The sequence below is a fragment of the Cydia splendana genome, chromosome 5 (genome assembly GCF_910591565.1).
Source record: "Cydia splendana chromosome 5, ilCydSple1.2, whole genome shotgun sequence".
Classification (NCBI taxonomy): Eukaryota; Metazoa; Arthropoda; class Insecta; order Lepidoptera; family Tortricidae; genus Cydia; species Cydia splendana.
Window position 1 is genome coordinate 22,697,864 of NC_085964.1, and position 21,865 is coordinate 22,719,728.

Sequence of the window (21,865 nt, forward strand, 5' to 3'; positions counted from 1 at the left end):
TCAAAAGACGTACCATCGCCCACACTGTTCACTGTCCAAGAGTGTTGCTGTTTGTTTACTAAACAATCTGGTAATTGTAACTTGCTCAAGATTGCCTTGAAAAAAAACCGGACAAGTGCGAGTCGGACTCGCCTACCGAGGGTTCCGTACTTTTTAGTATTTGTTGTTATAGCGGCAACAGAAATACATCATCTGTGAAAATGTCAACTGCCTAGCTATCACGGTTCATGAGATACAGCCTGGTGACAGACGGACGGACGGACGGACGGACAGACCCTTTGGGTACGGAACCCTAACAATTAAGTTCTACAAAACTAGTTTCTTTGACCGCCAAACACGTTTTACATGTAAGTAGGTAGGTATTGCCAAAAAGTTTTTATTATAGGTACTTATAGTTTTTATTTTTAACACGACTCGCCGGCCGAACTCTAGATTGATAATAAACTGTAGTTATACCAAATAAGACTTCATAAAGGTTAGTGTCCGTGAGATCCAGCCGCAGCGGACGCCCTCCCTCCCCTTGCGCCCCGCGCTTGCGGCTGTCTTCTGGCTCCTCTACACGATGGGCTAGCGCCGGCCACTCCAAGGGACACAGCCATGCGGTAGAATGAGATAGCAATATCACTTACTCCCTCTAACGCATAAATGCGTCCCTTGAAGTGGCCGGCGCTGGCCCATCGTGTAGAGGAGCCATTCGCTATATCGTCATCTTCATAAACTTACAGAGATGTGACTTATTTGAAATACTTGTATTTAAAATGCAAATACAAAATGCAAAATACCTATTTTGTATTTAAATACCTTTTGAAGAAAACTATTTTGTATTTTATTTGAAATAGTTTTTGGGACCTATTTTCTATTTTCAAAATACAAAATACTTTTTAGTAGGTAATGTAGATGGGAGTTACAATCTCTTCTGATGTTACAATCCTGGCAACTCTCTCATTATTTTAACATGGAACTGAGCGTTTTCCAAAAAAAGTGTACATTTCATTCACGTCTTTAAAATATTGACTTCTTGGGCTCATTTTACTCAGAATCATTTGTACATTCACGCCTCATACATGAAAAAATGTGTCCCAAAATTTTGTATGATTTTTTTTTTCCAGTGCGTCACGTTCATACAAATAAAAAATAATTTCATACAAGAATGCAGTGTTGGCCGAAAGTTAATGCGAATTGAAAATGTTGGCCATTAACCATTATAAATTGAACCTTAAACCGTAACGGACGATTACAGTTTACTATTCAATTTATAATGGTTAATGGCCAGCATTTTCAATTTGCATTAACTTTCGGCCAACACTGCAAGAATGTGACGATCTGGAAAGGAAATCTTTGGACACATTTTTTCATGTATGAGGCGTGAATGTACAAATGATACTGAGTAAAATGAGCCCAAGAAGTCAATATTTTGAAGACATGAATGAAATGTACACTTTTTATGGAAAACGCGCAACTGTTGAATCTGTCTAAACAGATTACACGTTACTAATAACGTCGCACATGACCACAAGCGTAGCGAGTGGTTAAAAAAGTGGAATCTTGAGTGTTGCGAGGGTTTCAAGGCACGAGAGGAAAACATACTTTTCTGCCCTGGTGAAACACAAACGAGACGTTTTCATCACACTAACGAGAGGCATTATACTAGCTGTAACACATTACAAATCTAAATTAATGCTTTAAAAATTGGCCGTTAAAAACCATCATCCATACATCCTACCGGTTAATATGAGCAAACAACTAGAAATTTTCACTTTAGATAGAGACCTAAATTCAAAGAATAAAGAGAGTCTTCAACTCGGAAATTCCGAGTAATACTTTTTAATTCAGACTAGGTATTTACTACTCAGAGTACCTTTTATCGAAAAGTATTTGTATTTTTAAAAAGTATTTTGAAAATACCTATTTCGTATTTTGTATTTGAAATACAAATTCAAAAACTGTTGTATTTTGCATTTGAAATAGTATATCAAGGAAGTATTTGTATTTTGTATTTAACAACTTTTTACAAAGTATTTTTCACATCCCTGTAAACTTAGTGTTGCCAAATCATACCTTTGAGTACGGTATTACGTATTATTTTTGGACCCCCTTTTTTGTACGCATCGTACATCGTACTATAATCGTACCTTTTGGCCAAACCGTACGTTTTAGTACGATTTTACGTACTTTTCGTATGAGCGGTTCAAAAATATGCTAAAATGGCGTCGAAATAATAGTCACAGACCAAAAAAGTTTTGGTATTTTTGTATCTTACCATTTTGAGTACTAATGTAGTTTTAGTGGATTATCAGTGAAAATAAAAGCTCCCGGTTTAAAAAGACTTATGCTGTTAATATATTTTTTGGAACAATAAATTTAACTGTACTTTTTTTGGTAAATCGTACCTTTTTTAGATACGAGTCGTATTTTTAGCTTTCAGTGCTCTGGCATCACTAAAACTTAGGCAGAATCAATCTAATCAATTATCTTACAGTTTAAATTGAGCGTAATTAAAAAAACTGTGGATAGTTAAAACTTACGTTTATTGACTACTTTTAACTCATAATAGTTATTTTTCTGGTTATTTTAAATTGAGGTAAACAAACAAATAAATATACTTGGTCAAGCAGATCTTGTCAGTAGAAAAAGGCGGCAAATTTGAAAAATGTAGGCGCGAAGGGATATCGTCCCATAGAAAATTTGAATTTCGTTCTAGGGTGGATTTCATCACCAAAAATTTCACCATACAAAAAAATATTTTTTTTTAATGTTTAATTTAACACGATTCTAGCTGGGTAAAGTAATAGGGGGCTGTATATTGAGGATATTTATGGTATTTATACAATCATTTGTGGCTTATATTTGAAGTTATCGCTTTCGGAAAATAAAAACGCAAGATGGTGATGACAATCATGGTATGGTAATGACTCTTTTATAGACGGTAATGACACTGCATGTACGGTAATGACGATTTGGGAACTAATTTATATATGTATTAAAAACGTATTAAAAAAAACAAAAACTTTTTTAATTGTTAGGCTTTTTTTAATTGTTAGAACTTTAATAAACATTACAAATAACATGTTTTTGAACATAAGACTAGCTACATAAATTATTTTTAGAAAATTATAAAAAATACATTTTATTCATACAAATAAATATATAACAAGTATTTTTATTGTATAATTTTAAATAATTTATATTCCGAAATAGGCAATTTATGTATTCATTTATTTTTTTGGGTTTTTTCAATGTTAAATCATATTAACAATATTGTACTCTTATTATCAGTTTAAACCCGCATCTTCTTTTATCTACTGCATAACTTGGTATTTATATCATATTATAAAATTGCTGGCATACCAGTGAGCTTAATTTTTATGATATATTACTTTTTTTTTGATAATTTGATTCATTGCATAAGTTTGTATTTTTGTTGTTTTATAAATTAACTTTAAAAATAGCTATAATGATTTAAATCCATATATATATTGTTTAATAGCTAAACATTAATATATAATCAGTGTTTTATAAGTTGCAAGACCCCTACTTGTAATGCATGTCATAAGTTACAAAATGTTAGGTATTGGGTCCGGTGACTATCCAATGGTATAATTATTAATTGCTGTAATTATATACATCAATTAATATAATATTATCAAAAAACATAAGGCCATTACGAGCGACGTAAGCAATGTCGATCACAATTTAAATCTGCGCTGCGCAGTTGTCAAAATAATTACGAACAGATAAAAATGGACAACATAGCAAGTGACATGAAGCATAACAACTTCGGAAAGTTTTGGCAACAAGTAAATAAAATTTTAAAAACCACCTCTAGCTATCCCTCGCATGTGGATGGGCAAACGGATGACAGCAAAATAGCGGAAGCTTTCAGCAAACTATTCACGCAACCGGCACCCGCGGGAGCCCACCAGGGTCAAGAAACTCTTGAGGGCGGCCTTCCTATGTTAATTACGATTACGGCAACTGATATCGCCAAAGCGCTCAAACAAATGACGCGCGGTAAGTCTCCCGGCCTGGACGGTCTTACAGTGGATCACATCCGATACGGTGGCCATGCTATGTTGCATATGCTGGCCACACTATTTACAGCAATAATTGGGACTGGTTATTTACCACAAGACCTGACAGATACTGTTATAGTACCTATTTGTAAGGACAGAAGAAAAAATGTATCGAGTGCTAATAATTACCGCCCTATCGCTTTGGCAAACATAATAGCGAGACTGTTGGAGAGAGTGCTGCACCAGCTCGCTGCCCCATATCTGGACACTGCCGATAACCAGTTTGGATTTAAGAGTAGCGTATCAACAACCTCGGCCATCTACGCATTTAAGCAGATAGTAGGCTACTACAAATCTAGGAAAACCCCTGTCTACGCCTGCTTCCTTGACCTGAGTAAGGCATTTGACAGAGTTGACCACCAACTCCTCTGGAAGAAATTAGAAGAGCGAAATACGCCCCCACCAGTTATTAAGATACTGGAAAAGTGGTACTCCCAACAAAAGAACATGGTACGATGGAAGTCAACTCTGTCCGCCGCCACTGGGCTAAACTGCGGGGTGAGGCAGGGGGGCAGCATGTCACCAGCACTCTTCAGTGTCTTCATGGATGGGCTCTCACAGGCCTTGACTAAAACCGGGGTCGGCTGCTCCATCAACGGCATAATGGCCAACCACCTAGCGTATGCCGATGATATGGTCCTGCTTGCTCCATCAGTAGCCGCTATGCGAGACTTACTTGCGGAATGCGGAAAATACGCCAGCCAGCACAACATGAAGTATAATCCGGACAAGTCAGAGTTTATGGTCATGGAAGCGGCAAATATGCCGTTGAGCGTACCGCCACTGTTACTTGATGGAGTTCAACTGCGGAGAGTCTACGAGGTTAAATACCTAGGCCACATCCTGCTGTCTAGTTTGAAAGACCACAGGGACATTGAAAGGCAAAGACGAGCTATTGCAGTACGAGCGAACATGCTAGCCAGAAGATTCGCCAAATGCAGCGACGACGTGAAACGGCAGCTGTTCCTAAGTTTTTGTACTTGTGTCTACACAGTGGAGTTGTGGTCAGATTACACCTGTGCAGCAGTGGGAGACATGCGCGTACAGTATAATAACGCATGGCGGGCGTTGTTCCGGCTGCCGCGCTGGTGCAGCGCGAGCGCCATGTTCGCGAAGGGGCGCGCGCCGGGCTGGGGCGCGCTGCTGAGAGCGAAGAGCGCCGCCGCCAGAAAGGCGATAAATGCATCCGCCAATACGCTGCTGTCCGCAGTGAGGGAGTGGGACGGTAGCCCGCTTCATGAGCGCTGGAGGACCTACCACAAACCGGTCACCATAGGGTCGGGGCGATACGCCCCTTGGGCTAGTTAATATTAAGTTTTAATTTGTATTTAGGTATTTTATTGTACAGTCGAATAGTTTAATTTTAATTTAATTTTATTGTAATTCTATGGAAGTTTTCTGGAATAAAACAATTTCATTTCATTTCATTTCATTTCATTACGATAGTGAGCCAGTACCGTAGCCTATGGTCGCTTAAAACTTAATATATGTTGCTTGTTGCATACTTTGTTTTAACACGACTAACATGCAATTACAGACTCTAAGTTGCACGATTTACATTATTAGATAATAAAAAATAAACATTTGTATGTTCTAAGTTCTAAGTGACCTAAATTTTGCCTACTTCAGTCAAAATGTTATTTAAAACTAACCATCCTCTAGTGTGAAAAAAATAGTCATATCTTCTTCTACATTTATTCTACATTTATAAGGTAGACATTATATAGTGTTAGAAGACATAGAGAACGTTTTTCAAACATACAGCTTAATTTCATAATGAATTATAGCAAAATAACTAGAAAAGTTTCTGAGAACCGTCATCACCATACACATGAAATCATCACCGGTCGTCATTTTTTCCCGGTGATGATGGGTATGGTGTTGACGATTTGAGAGTTTCTTGTTTTTATTTCTAGAATACGAATAATAGTAGTTAATGTCTATGCTACACAATAAACTTAATGTAGTTTGCCATTCATTTCAATAATTATTTCTAATATATCATTTGTAACTTTTTTAAACCAAAGCATAACGGTGATGATGCTCTGTTGTGACAAACTACGTTTTACAAATTTGTTCGTAATATTTCTCACGATTCAATGATGTGACTTTATAGTGAAATCATTTTTGGCATTCTATATTAAAGTGAAAAATAGGGCAAGGACCTTTAGCGGTATTTCGTTGTTCATACACGGAGATAAGCTCATATTGACATTACCATGACGGTGTTGACGAATATTCGTGACAAAATTTTAAATATTTTTAAATGTAAGTACTTTCTCGGTGAAGGAATTATTGCATATTTTCCCATGTGTTAAACAACAACATGGAAAAGATATAAGTAAAAGAAAAATCGCAATCGTACGATAGGTATGCTATAATTTTCACTGCAAACAATAAGGTTCAGATTTTTCCGGTAGACGGTGATGATTTTAGACACATAAAACATTTTATATCAAAAAAACTATTAAGTTATTGGAGATGGTAATTGAAGGAACATGAAGATAATAGTTCTTAAAAACATATAAAAAAGTTGCAACTCGCACAACCTACTAGTTTTTTTTATAAAGACCGAACCATAAGTTTTCGCAGGATTTTGAAATCCACCCTCTATACTATGACGTCCCGAGAATTTCCTTCAATGAAAACTCAAGGTCAAGCCAAACGTCAAAATTTTTTTTTTTTTTACAAATCTGTGGATAGTGTTGTGCGATGATACCAAAGAATATAATACTTACAAGGAGACGATACGATGATACCCTATATCGATAGCGTCTATAGAGGCCTGAAGATAAAGGGACCTACAGAGTATAAATGAAATTAAGGCAATAACAAAACGCAACCAAACGGCTGTCATGTGTCAAATACGAATTGACTTGAGCTTGAGAGAATTAATTGTATGTGAACGTCAATCATGTGAGAACGATAAATATTTAATGCGAATCTAATTAAGTTTATGAGACAAAATGAATCACGACGACATAAAAGCGGTGGTGCAAGAGAAGTTTCTGTCGAGCGAAAGAGTTACAGCATTTTTATGCGACGCCAAAGTCTTGCAGCCGGAATGGGTAAACAAGGACAGAATATTAGCTATCGTCGAGTACGGAGACGAGAAGGCGGTGTTCTGCCTGTACACGTCGTGCTACCCACCTAAATCTTTCACGGATTTATCTATAGAAGTCGTACTACCCATAGACAGCAGTTTCAAATGCGAAATAGATAACAAGCCTTCTGACCCTGAAGCAGTACTGTACCTGAATCTCCAGTCTCGTAGTAATAAGTACAAGTTTGAGATCGAAATGACCCCGCGCGTCGATAACTTCGTTGATGATCTCTTTAGAGGGATAGAAGCTGTGAACAAGGTGCCTAGGCAGCCAGAGTTTGTCTGGCTTAAAAAGTATAGTGGAAAAAATGATGAGGATATTATCGCTGAGAGTATGGTTGTTCCTCGACGTAACGTCGCGCACACGCTTAATTCTGCGCCTGTTGCCATCCGAGAAAGCTTAATCAAGAGAAGGATGTCGGACAAGGAAGCAGACTACACATTTACTAAACAATTTACTGTGTTTTGTGGAACTTGGAATGTTAATGATAAAGCTCCTGTGATTCCCTTGAAGGGATGGCTGTGTGTGGACAAGGAGCCTCCGGACCTGTACGCTGTGGGTTTCCAAGAGCTTGATCTGTCTAAAGAAACATTTCTCTTTGATCAGACAATCAGGGAAGATGAGTGGTATGCGGCCGTATTAAATTATGTTGATCCAAGAGCTAAGTATGTAAAAGTTGAAAAGGTGAGACTTGTTGGCATGTTGTTGATAATCCTTATAAAGGAAAAATATATACATCATGTCAGGAATGTTGTGTGTGACACAGTAGGAACTGGTATCATGGGAAAGATGGGGAACAAGGGAGGAGTCGCTATTAGATTTGATCTGCACAGTACTTCCTTGTGCTTTGTGAACTCCCATTTAGCTGCACATGTTGAAGAATACGAGAGGAGGAACCAGGACTTCAGGGACATCTGCAACAGGATGAGGTTCTCACAGCTAAACCAGCAAGCAAAAGCCATCAAAGATCATGACCATATCTACTGGTTAGGTGATCTAAACTATCGAATTACTGAACTAGATCCAACAAGTGTGAAAAAGTTGGTGGATGAACGGAACTTTGTCACCGTCCTTGAGTTTGATCAACTGAAACAACAACACAAAAACAATCAGGTCTTTGTGGGATATACAGAGGGTACTATCAATTTCAAGCCCACTTACAAATATGATCCTGGGACTGATAACTGGGATTCCAGTGAAAAAAACAGGGCTCCTGCCTGGTGCGACAGAATATTCTGGAGAGGAGAGAATGTGACTCAACTGGAATACCGAAGCCACCCGGCTCTCAACATCAGTGACCACAAACCTGTCTCTGCTATATTTAACTCTTTTATCAAAATTATTAATGAGGATAAATATAAAAAGGTGTACGAGGAAGTTATTAAACAACTTGACAAACTCGAAAATGAACTCATTCCGCAGGTAAAAGTTGACCAGACTGAAATTGACTTTGACACAGTCAGATACCTAGAGCTCCAAGTACGAACCATCACTATAACTAATATAGGAAAGCTGCCTGTGGAATTTGAATTCATTAAAAAGTTGGATGAGACAAGCTTCTGTAAAGACTGGCTGATAGTGGAGCCATATAAGAAATGCATATGTGCAGATGAGGCATGCGAAATTCAACTTAAAGTACTTATAAATAAGACTTCAGCTTGCAAAATGAATGCAGGGACTGATAAATTGTATGATATCCTGGTGTTGCACTTGTATGGCGGGAAAGATATCTTCATTACAATCAATGGCACATATCAGAGGAGCTGTTTTGGTTGTTCCATTGAAGTTCTTGTGAACCTGAACATGCCCATTCGTGAGGTGCCTTTGGGTAAACTGATTGAGCTTGAAAACAAAAGGGATCAATGTGTTTCTAACCAGTCAACATATTCGATACCGAAAGAGATCTGGTTTTTAGTTGACCACATATACTTGCATGGCTTAAAAGAACCAAACCTGTTTGAACAGCCTGGTTTACACAGTGAGGTGTTACAGATCAGGGATTGGCTGGACAGTGGTTCGGTGGATCCTATTCCGGGCAGTATCCACTCTGTAGCAGAAGCGCTATTATTACTACTAGAGAGCACTGCAGATCCCATTATCCCGTACAATCTACAAGCTGCCAGTCTCCGAGCTTCCGCAAACTATTTACAATGCAAGCAGATAATTTTAGAACTACCTGAATTTAGGAAAAATGTCTTCTTATACTTGTGTGAGTTTTTACAAGAAGCACTTCAACACAGTGCCGAGAACGGTCTTGATTCGAAGACACTATCAACTCTGTTTGGGGCGATATTTCTAAGAGACAACCCTAACCAAACCCAGGAGCCTCAGTCGAGGATAAACAAGCAAATTATTGACAAGAAGAAGGCCCAATTTGTTTACCATTTCTTGGTATATGACCACAGTGACTTAATATTTTCTAGATAATTTCTCTGACTCCCTTGAAGAGTATATGGCGCCAAATTTGTCATAAGGATGTTACACTATGCAGTATACCGACTCAATCCCTTTTCGGCTATGTATCTATCAAGATACTTATTTGTTTATGTATTTTTGCACATAATTATTTTTGTCTATTTGGCGCAAACGAAGCAAAACTCACGCCTCTTTATATTTATGAAGAAAAGCAATATGGGACACTAAAGTCAGCGTCTTAGCAAACAGACTATTGCTGCTGCTCCGGTGTGCGAATGAGACATTGCTTTATACGGCTTTAGCGCTGTCAATTTCATGGTGTGTATCTAAAACGCATTTGTATGATTGTTATTTTAACAGCCCATTTGGCCTCGTACATACGGGATTAATTAATTAATTGGATTGAATTGAATGTCATTGCTCTAGTTGTGTTGATACATTGCAATGTGGGACTAGCCATTAACAGTATAATTCGCATTCGCCATTTTTCCAGAGAAGAGAAATGATGATACTTATTTAAAAACACTACTTTTATTAAAAATTTATTTCTCTTTCTCAAGAATGTTAAACCGAGTTCTTAGGGCCTAATGTGAACCTGTAGGCTTAGCACAGGAGCGCAGCGACAAGAATAAAAGAAGCGAGAAGAGAGATAAGACTACCTCCCTCTGATTAATACAGTTAGTCCATCTCGCGCGCGAGATACTGTCGCGGCGATCCTGTACTAAGCCCACTGGTGGTTTGCTAGTATCATTCTTGTGACGAGATAACTGCAGAATGTATATGTGACGTTCCATGACGAAAGGTACATTATGGCGGTTGGCGCTTACTAATGTAATGCGGTACTACGCAACGTAAGCGCCGACCACTATAAGGTACCTTACGTCGTGGAACGTCACATATCACCAACTGGATTTGTGACGTCTTTACCGCGCTCTTGGGTTATATAAGTATTCAAAGAGAACAGAATATTTAATTAGTGTTCTATTTTAAATTATAACTAGTATTAGGAAAATTCTTTTCCATGTGATTCATTCTATTTATTCAAATACTCAACATGTTTCCATTATTATTTAGAATATTAATTTATTTTTGTAATTAGGAATAGTAATAAACTTTTTGATGTAAATTTAACATGTTGACATTATAGATGTCGCTAGGCGATTTACTAAAATCTGGTTCTTCTTAGTGCATAAATGCATTTTTACTGTTTTTAACTTTTTATACACTTCATTTCCTATAACACAAAATTATGTTAAAGAATATTTTGTAATAAAATTGTCATATTAATTAAGAGTCTTAGAAACATCAAAACAGTATTAACAGTCTTTATATTATATAAACATCACACAAACATGCAGAATTACCAGCATTTTATATGAATATTTATCATAAAAAAATATACATTAGTACTTTTATAGTATCACAAAATAAAATGCATTAATGCAAAAGATAAAAAATTGTTTATTCAAGTAGGCATATTACAATGCGCTTATGAACGTCAAATAAACCTTTACCGGCTCCAACCGTACACCTCTGCCCCGAGAAGATTTAAATCCCCCCTCAATTGGAGGAGGGTATCCCAATATGGGACCGGCAACAAACTCGGCGGGACACATCTTTTCAAAACATTATTACATCTTATAATTAACATGCATTACGAGTAATTAAGAAAAATACAATTTAAATTACTATAGAATTCATGCAATTATACTCAGTGAGTACATAACTTTATACAAATACGTAGCTCTTTCAGAAAACATATCAAATTCTTACAAAAGGAAAAGAAAATAAAATCAATAAAAGAAATGAGAATACATATTATATGAATCTGACTGATTCTTATGAGATGCTTTCATACAATTTGATGTGCTTTCTTACCTGAGCTGAGTCACCTTTAACTCTACACAAATTAAATGTAATGCATTTAATATATAATATCTGGTCTCTCTTACGCAAATCATTTTAGTTTATTGTCAACTATAGTTGTCTGCAACATTATGGGTTATTTAGACCTAGTGGAAGTGTGCTTGGCCTATAACCTAATAATAAAAAACATACTTGGTCCTCGACAGACTTATTAAATTAAACTGTGACAAGTTAGTAAATGAATATCGACAGATGGCGCCAGTAGTTACACATAATTATTTATATTTTTTTAAATATATGCACATTTGTACCTACAACTTTACGTACCTACAACTTTTTCACACCGTGACACTTAAAAAAATGTAATTACTTTTGTTGTTAAATATTTCTCAGTCTTCACGATACACAATTCATACTTCACGACGACACGATAAACTCTTTGATTTAGGGCTCTTTTCCAAAATAAATCTTGTTAATAAACTATTTAAGGACTCATTTAGCTTAGCATCGATAGTTATAGCTGATTTTCATCATCTTTATTTATTATGTTACAAATAGGTACATATTATGATTTCTTATTGTTTTAATTGGTGGTGGAGTACTATCTATACGATACAGAATTTTATTTTGTGTCACTGTTAATAGATGGCGCTACCGGAAAAGGTAAATTCATAGGATAAATCGTCAGGTGACAACCAAAATTCACTAACTACCACCACAACTTCATAGCCATAGTGAACCATATTAGTACTGTAATAAGGTTGATTTTTGTTTATTTTTTTTTTGGAATTAGTGAGTTTTGGTTGTCACCTGACGTAATTTGTTTAGTGATTTAGTACAATGACAAATTAATTTAATAGTCATATTTAAGTAGCATTGTAGGTACCTGTTTAAGGGTCAATATTGTTTATCTATTAGTTTGTGTTAGCTGAGCTCTCATTGCGTGAATTTTTATTTAGGAAGTCTTTGTACATATTATTTTTAATATCCATTATTTAATTAAAGTTTATGATAATTTTCGAATAATTTATAGGAATAATCGTAAAGAAAACGGGGTTTACAAACTTGTAGATAATTCGCAGGTGGCCAAAATTGGAACTAACTCTGTACCATACAAATTTTACATTGGCCATTGATAGCAGCGCCACGGCCGCGTGCAAATAGGAACTTACAACGAAATTAATGTAGTCAATAAATTATTAAAATTGTGTTTGTATTGTATCTGAGGGTGGTATTCCACCTGCCCAATCTGTATTTTGTCTGACATTTTGCTTAATGAGACAATGAGACGCAATGAGATTAGACAGATGGAATACCACGCATATCGTTGTTATGTATACGTTAATTACTTTAAGAGCTTATTTAGCATTTATCAGATTTTTTAATTTACCTAAACTAAAAAAAGTTGTGGAGGTGATAAAGGCATTAGGTATACTTTCAGTTTGAGTTGGCTATTGCAAAATTGACATATTCTGAATGAATATCTGACCTTATTTAGTATTGAAGTGCCACAGAAAAGTATTGAATGCATGTGTGTGCTACCGTAAACTCTGGAATTGATTCATCATCATCATAATCACAGAGCTAAGAGACGTCGTCTAGCTAGACTGTGGATATCATTACAAAAATTAAATTCATTTTGATGTAATATCATAATATTGTCCATACCATGAAATGTACTATAGAAGACTTGATTTATTATTTGTACTTATCAAATGGACGGAGAACTAGCCCCGGAAAATGGTACTTACATGATATAAGAGAGCAACGAAATCCACCACCGATAAACAGCTGCCAGATGCCTATATCCAATAATTAGCATAATAGTGTAACTAACCGTCACGTTTCGTTGCTCTTATTTTCATGTACACCCGGTCGCAAAATTTTGAATTCATTCGTAATGTGTCCAGCATTCAATTATGCAGCTCGCCGTACTATAGATGGTCAAGCAAATCTTGTCAGTAGAAAAAAGCGCGAAATTCAAATTTTGTATGCGACGATATCCCTTCGCGCCTGCATTTTTAAATTTGCCGCCTTTTTCTACTGACAAGATCTGCTTGACCAACTATAATATCGGGGCTACCTCTTAAATATATTAAAAAAGGGAACTGCCTGTGGGTGTACTTTCTTTTTACCTTAGTGTAGTTAAAAGGGGATAAAAAAAAAGAGAAGCCATATCTAAACGGCGACGTTCTAAAAGTAGATTCGGACCTAAAATTACTTAATGTGGAAACATTACGTGTTTATTACAGAGGATGTAAAATCTGGCCAGTAGCCTAAAGCTTAAAGTAGTTTTCTATGTAATGTTGAATGTAATAGAATTTGAAACGTATACCGACTTTCCATTATTTATACGAATGCCAAATAATTATGTAATCAGTAAAATGCACCAAGTTACTTATAAACTGTACTATTTTAACAACGTATACTATTAATATATCGTGCTAAACTGTTGTTTAATATATAAAATTATTTATTTAGAACTAGAAATTTGTGTGGGTTTTATTTCGAACCTTTATAATTTACCTTTTTATTACACTAATTTAAAGTATATACTTCCCGTACCTCCATTTGGATACAAAACAATACATCTATTTTCGTATCTAAATCGATTTGATACATTACGTCATATTACATGGACATTTGGACAGTGAATATGGTAAATGTTTTTAAAATAATATAAACTGATGGCAAACCCATTTTGCACCTCTACAGACAAAGTGGGTTTGCCAGAGTATATGAAATAAAATATAAATGTACCTACCTATTTCATTTATAAATGTTTAAACCTATGTAGCAGAATTTAGCAGATATTCAGCAGCTTTAGTGCCATCTAGCGTTTACTTGACGAATCAAGGTTATTTTCTACAAGTTTGAATAAACTCTAATAATATATTGTTATACAACATTCATTTTAAAGGGCTTAAATCAAGGAAAATTTGTTAAATATTTATTATGTAAGCACAGTCACTGCTTTTAATTCAAAATATTTAAATGCGCTCAAGTTTATACTGTGAATAAATACTTGCGACTTTCGCTAGATGGCACTAAGATTGCCAACTGAAATGTAACCGGGGAGAATGGTTTGCATTGTACAGCTTTGAAATATGTGAAGTTAATAAAACTGTAATAAATGTATACTAATGCTTTTGCTAATTAATATACAAGCTTTTTATAAGTAGCAACGGATTTCTTTAAAAAAAAAACAGGAAATACTAAGTGCATCTAAAATATTTGCACAGTTTCTGAACGAACGGCTTCATAGATCACAGGTCGATTTCGTTCGAACAAAATAGCGGCAAATTTGATTTCGGCCAATCACGACGCAGGATGCGACCGTTGTGTCAACCAAAAACTTCATTGATGAAAACATTGCGGTACCAATTTTACTTCACATCCTGCCATTCTTCAGTTTTAAATTCGGTTTCTGTTATAACGGTGCGATAGAAGTTGAAGAGTTACCGAAGTTCATAAATAAACATTTAGACAGCATCTGCCGTGTGCTCCAAGTAGACGCGACTTCGTGCTTAAACAAATAAATATTTGTTTTTGTTCTGTACCAGACAAAGCCATGGAAGTGGAAAACAAATGTGAGTACATAGTTTTACCCCATATGCTTATGGTATATTTATTTTCGACGAAGATTTTTTGCGTTCTTAAGTCTAGAAAACCTTGTACTATTGATATACGATTCATTCGCAGTATTCTATTACTTATTACTGTGGTTTTATTCGTTTTCATGGCAGCAGTTCAAACATTTTAAAACTTTCTTTGTTCTTTGAGTTCTTTCTGAAATGTATGTACTATGTTGACTAATTTAAATGGGAATTTCTATTTTGTCTGCAATTTAGTACGCCTGTTTATTCAATAACTGTAACTGTTCTAGGTTTCTTTAATTAATATTATTGAAATAGGTACTAGGTATATGTAGATAAACACTGAGATAAACACATTTTATATTTTTGTAAATATTTTTACAAGTTTCATTAATTTTAAGATCTAATCAGATTGGATTTAATATCTGTTTTTTAATGTTAATATACACACTTTAAGAAGGTGGTAAAGGAGCCCTAAAGGATTTTTTGTCTTTGGGTATCATTATTTAGGAATATATGCATATCCATCTTCAAAGAAGATATGCCAAAACTCTCTTTTTTTCATTTTTCACTTTATACTCAAAATGGTTTACCTTTAAAAGTAGCTCCTTCCGTAAAGCTCTGGTTTCCTAGGATAGTGGTGCCGTCATATAGCGACCTTCTCCAGTTCTCCATATAAAATACTTCTCATCCAAATTTAGCCGTATTATTTTATATGGAGACAGCCGCTATATGATGGCACCGCTATCCTAGGAAAACAGAGCTTAAAATTAAACTGAACATATCTTTTTATTTTTCTACCTACAGTTAGCAAAATAAAAAAACAAGCTTTTTTAAGAGAGAAAAAATAAAAATATTTTTTTTTTTTTATGGAGTTAAGAACTTGTTGCTAACGGTAATAAGAGTCCCTTAAGATTTGCATTTTTGTAAAAATTTAACAAATCCTACCCCTCAATACATTCATTTCTATTCTACCTACATAATAACACAACTAAATAGGAGTACATTTTGTACCTATTAAGGTTTACCCACCTACCAACTTGTTTTTTACGCCTAGTTTGGGAGCCAATGCGTTAGACTCATGAATTAACAAATAAGTTTGGACGATTTATCGACTTTAAAAAAAACCGGTCTTGTAGTAAACATATCACACCGAATTTGGAAAAAACTTGCGTACAAAGTCACGGCCGTTTAAAAAAAAACGACCAAGTGCGAGTCCGGACTCGCACACGAAGAGTTCTGTAACATTACGCAAAAATCACGTTTGTTGTATGGGAGCCCCACTTAAATATTTATTTTATTCTGTTTTTAGTATTTGTTGTTATAGCGGCAACAGAAACACATTATCTGTGAAAATTTCAACTGCCTAGCTATCACGGTTCATGAGATACAGCGTGGTGACAACCAGACAGATGGACAGAGGAGTCTTAGTAATAGGGTCCCGTTTTTACCCTTCGGGCACGGAACCCTAAAAATTAAAAATGAACATAGTCGACAAATTTATCATGAGCGACCGTTAAACAAGTTGGAGCCAGTCGAGAAAGTTCTCTTTTTGTTCCGAATTTAAGAGCGCTCTTACAAGAAAAGTCGAAATAATGCAAAATTGATGATACTAGTCGACGAAATTCAGGACTTTGCGCTCATTATTAGAAACAATGAGTACTTGTTCCAGTAAAAGCGTCTTCTTATCTTTATAAATATCGTTGTGAATATTAGAAAAAGGACTTATTAAATTAGTAATGATTTTTTTTCTGATGGTCGTTTCCGAAAAACCCCGTGAAGCACTGAATGGCGAGCTCTTATTTGGAAATGTTGAGAATTTTACTCTGCTAAACCTGGCTATTTTGTATTACTAATACCCTGTACTTTAGGCATATCAAACTATATTTTTCCTACATACCTTTGAGAAAGAGAAAATCAAAGTAAAACGAACTCGATTTTCTCTCCGAAACAAGTGTCAATTCCTACGAAAATCTACTTAATATCGAAGTCATTTTCATACTCAAGCAATCTGCAACGTTTGCTTATACTGTTGGTATACATTAGTGTTTATGAAATTCTACTATAATTTTTTGGCAATTTTTTGAAAACTACTCTATATTACCGATGACGCGCGCTGCGCCAGCTCAGTGCCGCGGCAGAGCTTGTAGAGGCAGGACGTGTGTCGGTCGGCTCCGCACATTTTCAACGGCGACGACGAGGTTTTTTATCATTGTGTGCGGCGGGCGCCGTGTAAAACGCTATACTGTGTGCGTGTAAACCGCAACGAAAGACTTTGATCCTAGCACTGTTTTTATAGTATTATAATTTATAATGGTACAGTTTAATAAACTACCGGACAGGATTAAAAATATTTGAAACGACCTGACATTCTATATGTATTTATTTGACTCAAGATAGTACTCAGGGTCTGATGATGGAGCCGGAAGGTGGTCACCGGTACCAATCAACCATGCAACTAAACCACTTCGTGTTTAGGCTCGTTTTATTCATCTCAACAAGATCTTTGACACAAGATAGTACTCAGGGTCTGATGATGGAGCCGGAAGGTGGTCACCGGTACCAATCAACCATGCAACTAAACCACTTTGTGTTTGGGCTCGTTTGATTCGGCTCAACAAGATCTTTGACTTAAGATAGTACTCAGGGTCTGATGATGGAGCCGGAAGGTGGTCACCAGTACCAATCAACAATGCAACTAAACCACTTCGTGTTTAGGCTCGTTTTATTCGTCTCAACAAGATCTTTGACTTAAGATAGTACTCAGGGTCTGATGATGGAGCCGGAAGGTGGTCACCGGTACCAATCAACCATGCAACTAAACCACTTTGTGTTTGGGCTCGTTTGATTCGTCTCAACAAGATCTTTGGCACAAGATAATACTCAGGGTCTGATGATGGAGCCGGAAGGTGGTCACCGGTACCAATGAACCTAGAGATGTGCGCCGATGGCAAAATCATCGGCGGCGGCGTCCGATGATTTTTTGACCGGCGGCGGCGGCGTGATCGGCGTGAAATCGGCGTGGCATAATTTTTGATACTGCATGAGAACGTGGCCGTAGAAACTCTACATTAAAGCTTTCTGAGTATTTACTAGGCTATCTAAAACATATTATGAGTGTTTTCTAAATTATTGTCGAAAATTATATCCCATCACGTCACTTGGCATTTAGCAACCATTTCTTACTAACCTGACGGTTACCAACGGTATGTTTAAATATTAACATAAAAATAATATACATATATAGGTACTTTAAAACGCTACATTCTATGCAAGACCTATAATGACTTTGTAAGCGGAATACAAATAAAACACATAAATCATTATAAAATATTTTTTACGAAATAATGATGAACTACTTTAGTGTTTTTTTAGTGTTGAGTGTTGCAAAGACCCAATTCATGTCCCTGAACGAGCCAGATCCAAGCGACAATAGCCCAATTTCCATCGATGGGCAACTAGTCACCATGTGCGATCAGTACAAGTATCTGGGTAGTATGATGCACCATTCTGGGAATGTGGAATGCAACATTCAACACCGAATAGCCGCTGCTTGGCTAAAATGGCGAGAAGTGACTGGTGTTACGTGTGACAGGAGAATGCCGGTCAAACTCAAGGGTCTGGTATACAAAAGTATAATAAGGCCGGTTCTTATGTATGGCAGCGAGACGTGGGCAACGACTCAAAGACACGTGCATACCATCCAAGTTGCCGAGATGAAGATGCTGAGGTGGATGTGCGGCGTTACCAGGCTCGACATAATCCGTAACGATACGTACGAGGAAGCCTGGGCGTGCGTGACATTGCCGATAAAATGCAGGAGAGCAGGCTGCGATGGTATGATCACGTAAAATGAAGGCCTTCTGACTACGTAGGAAATTTGGCGCTACAACTTTCCATCCCAGGTCGAAGATCTAGGGCCAGACCCAGAACAAGATGGAAGGATGTAGTGCTAAAGGACATGAGTGAGTGCAAGTTATCCGAGGACGATGTCGTGGACAGGGCGAAGTGGAGAAGGTTAAGCGGGAAAGCTGACCCCGCCACCATGTGGGATGGATAGCTAGGGAGAGAGAGAGAATGATGAACTACTTTACATTTGTCTGAACTGAATTATCAGAAATGTATGTTAGAATAAAGATGTCATCGTTTTCGAAAGTAAACGCCAGGTTGATTCGCTCAACAGAATGTCTTTGAAGTGTCCCATGTCGCATGGCACTTGCAGGGGAAAACCCGCGTGTCTTCAGACCTACATACTGCGAGCGACTACTCAAAGATTTGAAAGACGAGCCCTCTAACGTAAAATCGCTTGAAAAACTTTTTATGAGATAATACATTGTATTTCATAAAAGAGTTTTATGGAATATTAAGGTCTACTTTGTTTTCTTTACTGGTAGCTTATGATGACCCTTGGTGATTTAAGTTCCTATAAGTGTAATTGCTTAACCTGACTTTTATAACTTTGATTGAAATATATATTGTTAAGTAAAGAAGCCGATAATCACGATAAAATGACTACCTATATTATATGATAAATAAATCAAACCATATCTATCATATGATGACCCTTATGCGCGTCACCAGCATCACACGAGATATCATAAAATACGCAATTATAATCGTAGTGAATGCTGGCTGGAGATTCTAAGAAGAAAATAGCATTTTTATGTCCTAGGATATGCATACTTGCAATTTTCTTGACTTTAGTTCACTGATTAAATTGACAATCAAGAGACTAAAACAAAATGCGTTTTACAAAAAAGCTGTGCGATAAAATATTAAATAATAACCTGTGATCCAGAAACTAGATCTTGTTTAAATTAACGCTAAATCGTTATCACAGCTAACACCGCAACGACAAAAATGATGCTAATTTGGTTCACTGGCAAATAATAAGCGAAAAAGCATAAGGATCTTCAAATTATATGTCTGATACTATCTACTCACTACGCAAAATGCAATAAGATACGTTAGGTATCAAAATTTCCCACGCCGATTATACGCCGGTCAAATTTATCGGCGGCGGCGGCGTGGAAAAATCGTCGGCGGCGGCGGCGCGGCGGCGCGGCGCACATGTCTAAATGAACCATGTAACTAAACCACTTCGTGTTTAGGCTCGTTTGATTCGTCTCAACAAGATCTTTGACACAAGATAGTACTCAGGGTCTGATGATGGAGCCGGCAGGTGGTCACCGGTACCAATCAACCATGCCACTAAACCACTTCCGTGTTTAGGCTCGTTTTATTCGTTTCTATAAGATCTTTGACACAAGATAGTACTCAGGGTCTGATGTTGGAGCCGGAAGGTGGTCACCGGTACCAATTAACCATGCAACTAAACCACTTCGTGTTTAGGCTCGTTTGATTCGTCTCAACAAGACCTTGGACAAAAGATAGTACTCAGGATCTGATGATGGAGCTGGAAGGTGGCCACGGGTACCAGTCTACCATGTAACTGAACCACTTCGTGTTTGGGCTCGTTTGATTTGTCGCAACAAGATCTTTGACACAAGGTAGTACTGAGGGTCTGATGATGGATCCGGAAGGTGGTGACCGGTACCAATCAACCATGCAACTAAACCACTTCGTGTTTGGCTTCGTTCGATTCGTCGCAACAAGATCTTTGACACAAGTTAGTACTCAGGGTCTGATGATGGAGCTGGACTGTGGCCACGGGTACCAGTCTTCCATGTAACTGAACCACTTCGTGTTTGGGCTCGTTTGATTTGTCGCAACAAGATCTTTGACACAAGGTAGTACTGAGGGTCTGATGATGGATCCGGAAGGTGGTCACCGGTACCAATCAACCATGCAACTAAACCACTTCGTGTTTGGCTTCGTTCGATTCGTCGCAACAAGATCTTTGACACAAGTTAGTACTCAGGGTCTGATGATGGAGCTGGACTGTGGCCACGGGTACCAGTCTACCATGTAACTGAACCACTTCGTGTTTGGGCTCGTTTGATTCGTCGCAATAAGATGTTTGACACAAGATACTACTCAGGGTCTGATGATGGAGCTGATGATGATAGACAGGTACCCGTCGCCACCTTCGCGCTCCATCATCAGACCCTGAGTACTACCTTGTGTCAAAGATCTTGTTGAGATAAATAAAACGTGCCTAAACACGAAATGGTTTAGTTGCATGGTTGATTGGTACCGGTGACCACCTTCCGGCTCCAACATCAGACCCTGAGTACTATCTTGTGTCAAAGATCTTGTTGAAACGAATAAAACGAGCCTAAACACGAAGTGGTTTAGTTGCATGGTTGATTGGTACCGGTGACCACCTTCCAGCTCCATCATCAGACTCTGAGTATCACCTAGTGTCAAAGATATTGTTGAGACGAATCAAACTATCCTAAACACGATGTGGTTTAGTTGCATGGTTGATTGGTAATGGTACCTTCCAGCTCCATCATCAGACCCTGAGTACTGTCTTGTGTCAAAGATCTTGTTGAGACGAATCAAACGAGCCCAAACACGAAGTTGTTTAGTTACATGATAGACTGGTACCCGTGGCCACCTTCCAGCTCCATCATCAGACCCTATGTATCTTCAGTGTCAAAGATCTTGTTGAGACGAATCAAACGAGCCTAATCATGTTACTACATGGTTGATTGGTATCCGTGACCACCTTAATCATCATCAGATCCTCAGTACCAGTTCGTTTTTAAACCCTCGTTGATACAAACTTTACAACCTATAGGTACCAAATGCAATGACGAAACATGTAAATAAGCGAGTAGGTACCTATAATTTCTTTCGAGTAATATACCTTCATAAGTACGAGTATGGGGCTATTCATAAATTA

General features: G+C 37.2%; 2 protein-coding genes across 2 annotated transcripts in view; both read left to right on the forward strand.

Annotated features, from left to right (window-relative positions):
* Window positions 1-6,889: 6,889 nt before the first annotated feature.
* LOC134790877 (type II inositol 1,4,5-trisphosphate 5-phosphatase) lies at window positions 6,890-13,948 on the forward strand. The gene has a single exon (XM_063761862.1). The coding sequence runs from the start codon at window positions 7,040-7,042 to the stop codon at window positions 9,602-9,604; it is 2,565 nt and encodes an 854-aa protein (XP_063617932.1). The 5' UTR covers window positions 6,890-7,039; the 3' UTR covers window positions 9,605-13,948.
* Window positions 13,949-14,811: 863 nt separating this feature from the next.
* The window catches only part of LOC134790964 (stathmin-4), a 62,340-nt gene continuing 55,286 nt past the window's right edge, over window positions 14,812-21,865 (forward strand). Inside the window, exon 1 of the mRNA XM_063761991.1 lies at window positions 14,812-15,048. Within this exon, the coding sequence (XP_063618061.1) occupies window positions 15,030-15,048 (19 nt within the window). The 5' untranslated portion in view covers window positions 14,812-15,029. The remainder of the gene's footprint in view (window positions 15,049-21,865) is intronic.

Excerpts from the sequence above, each read along its gene's own strand:
- LOC134790877 (XM_063761862.1), top strand. The coding sequence starts at position 7,040 with ATGAATCACGACGACATAAAAGCGGTGGTGCAAGAGAAGTTTCTGTCG.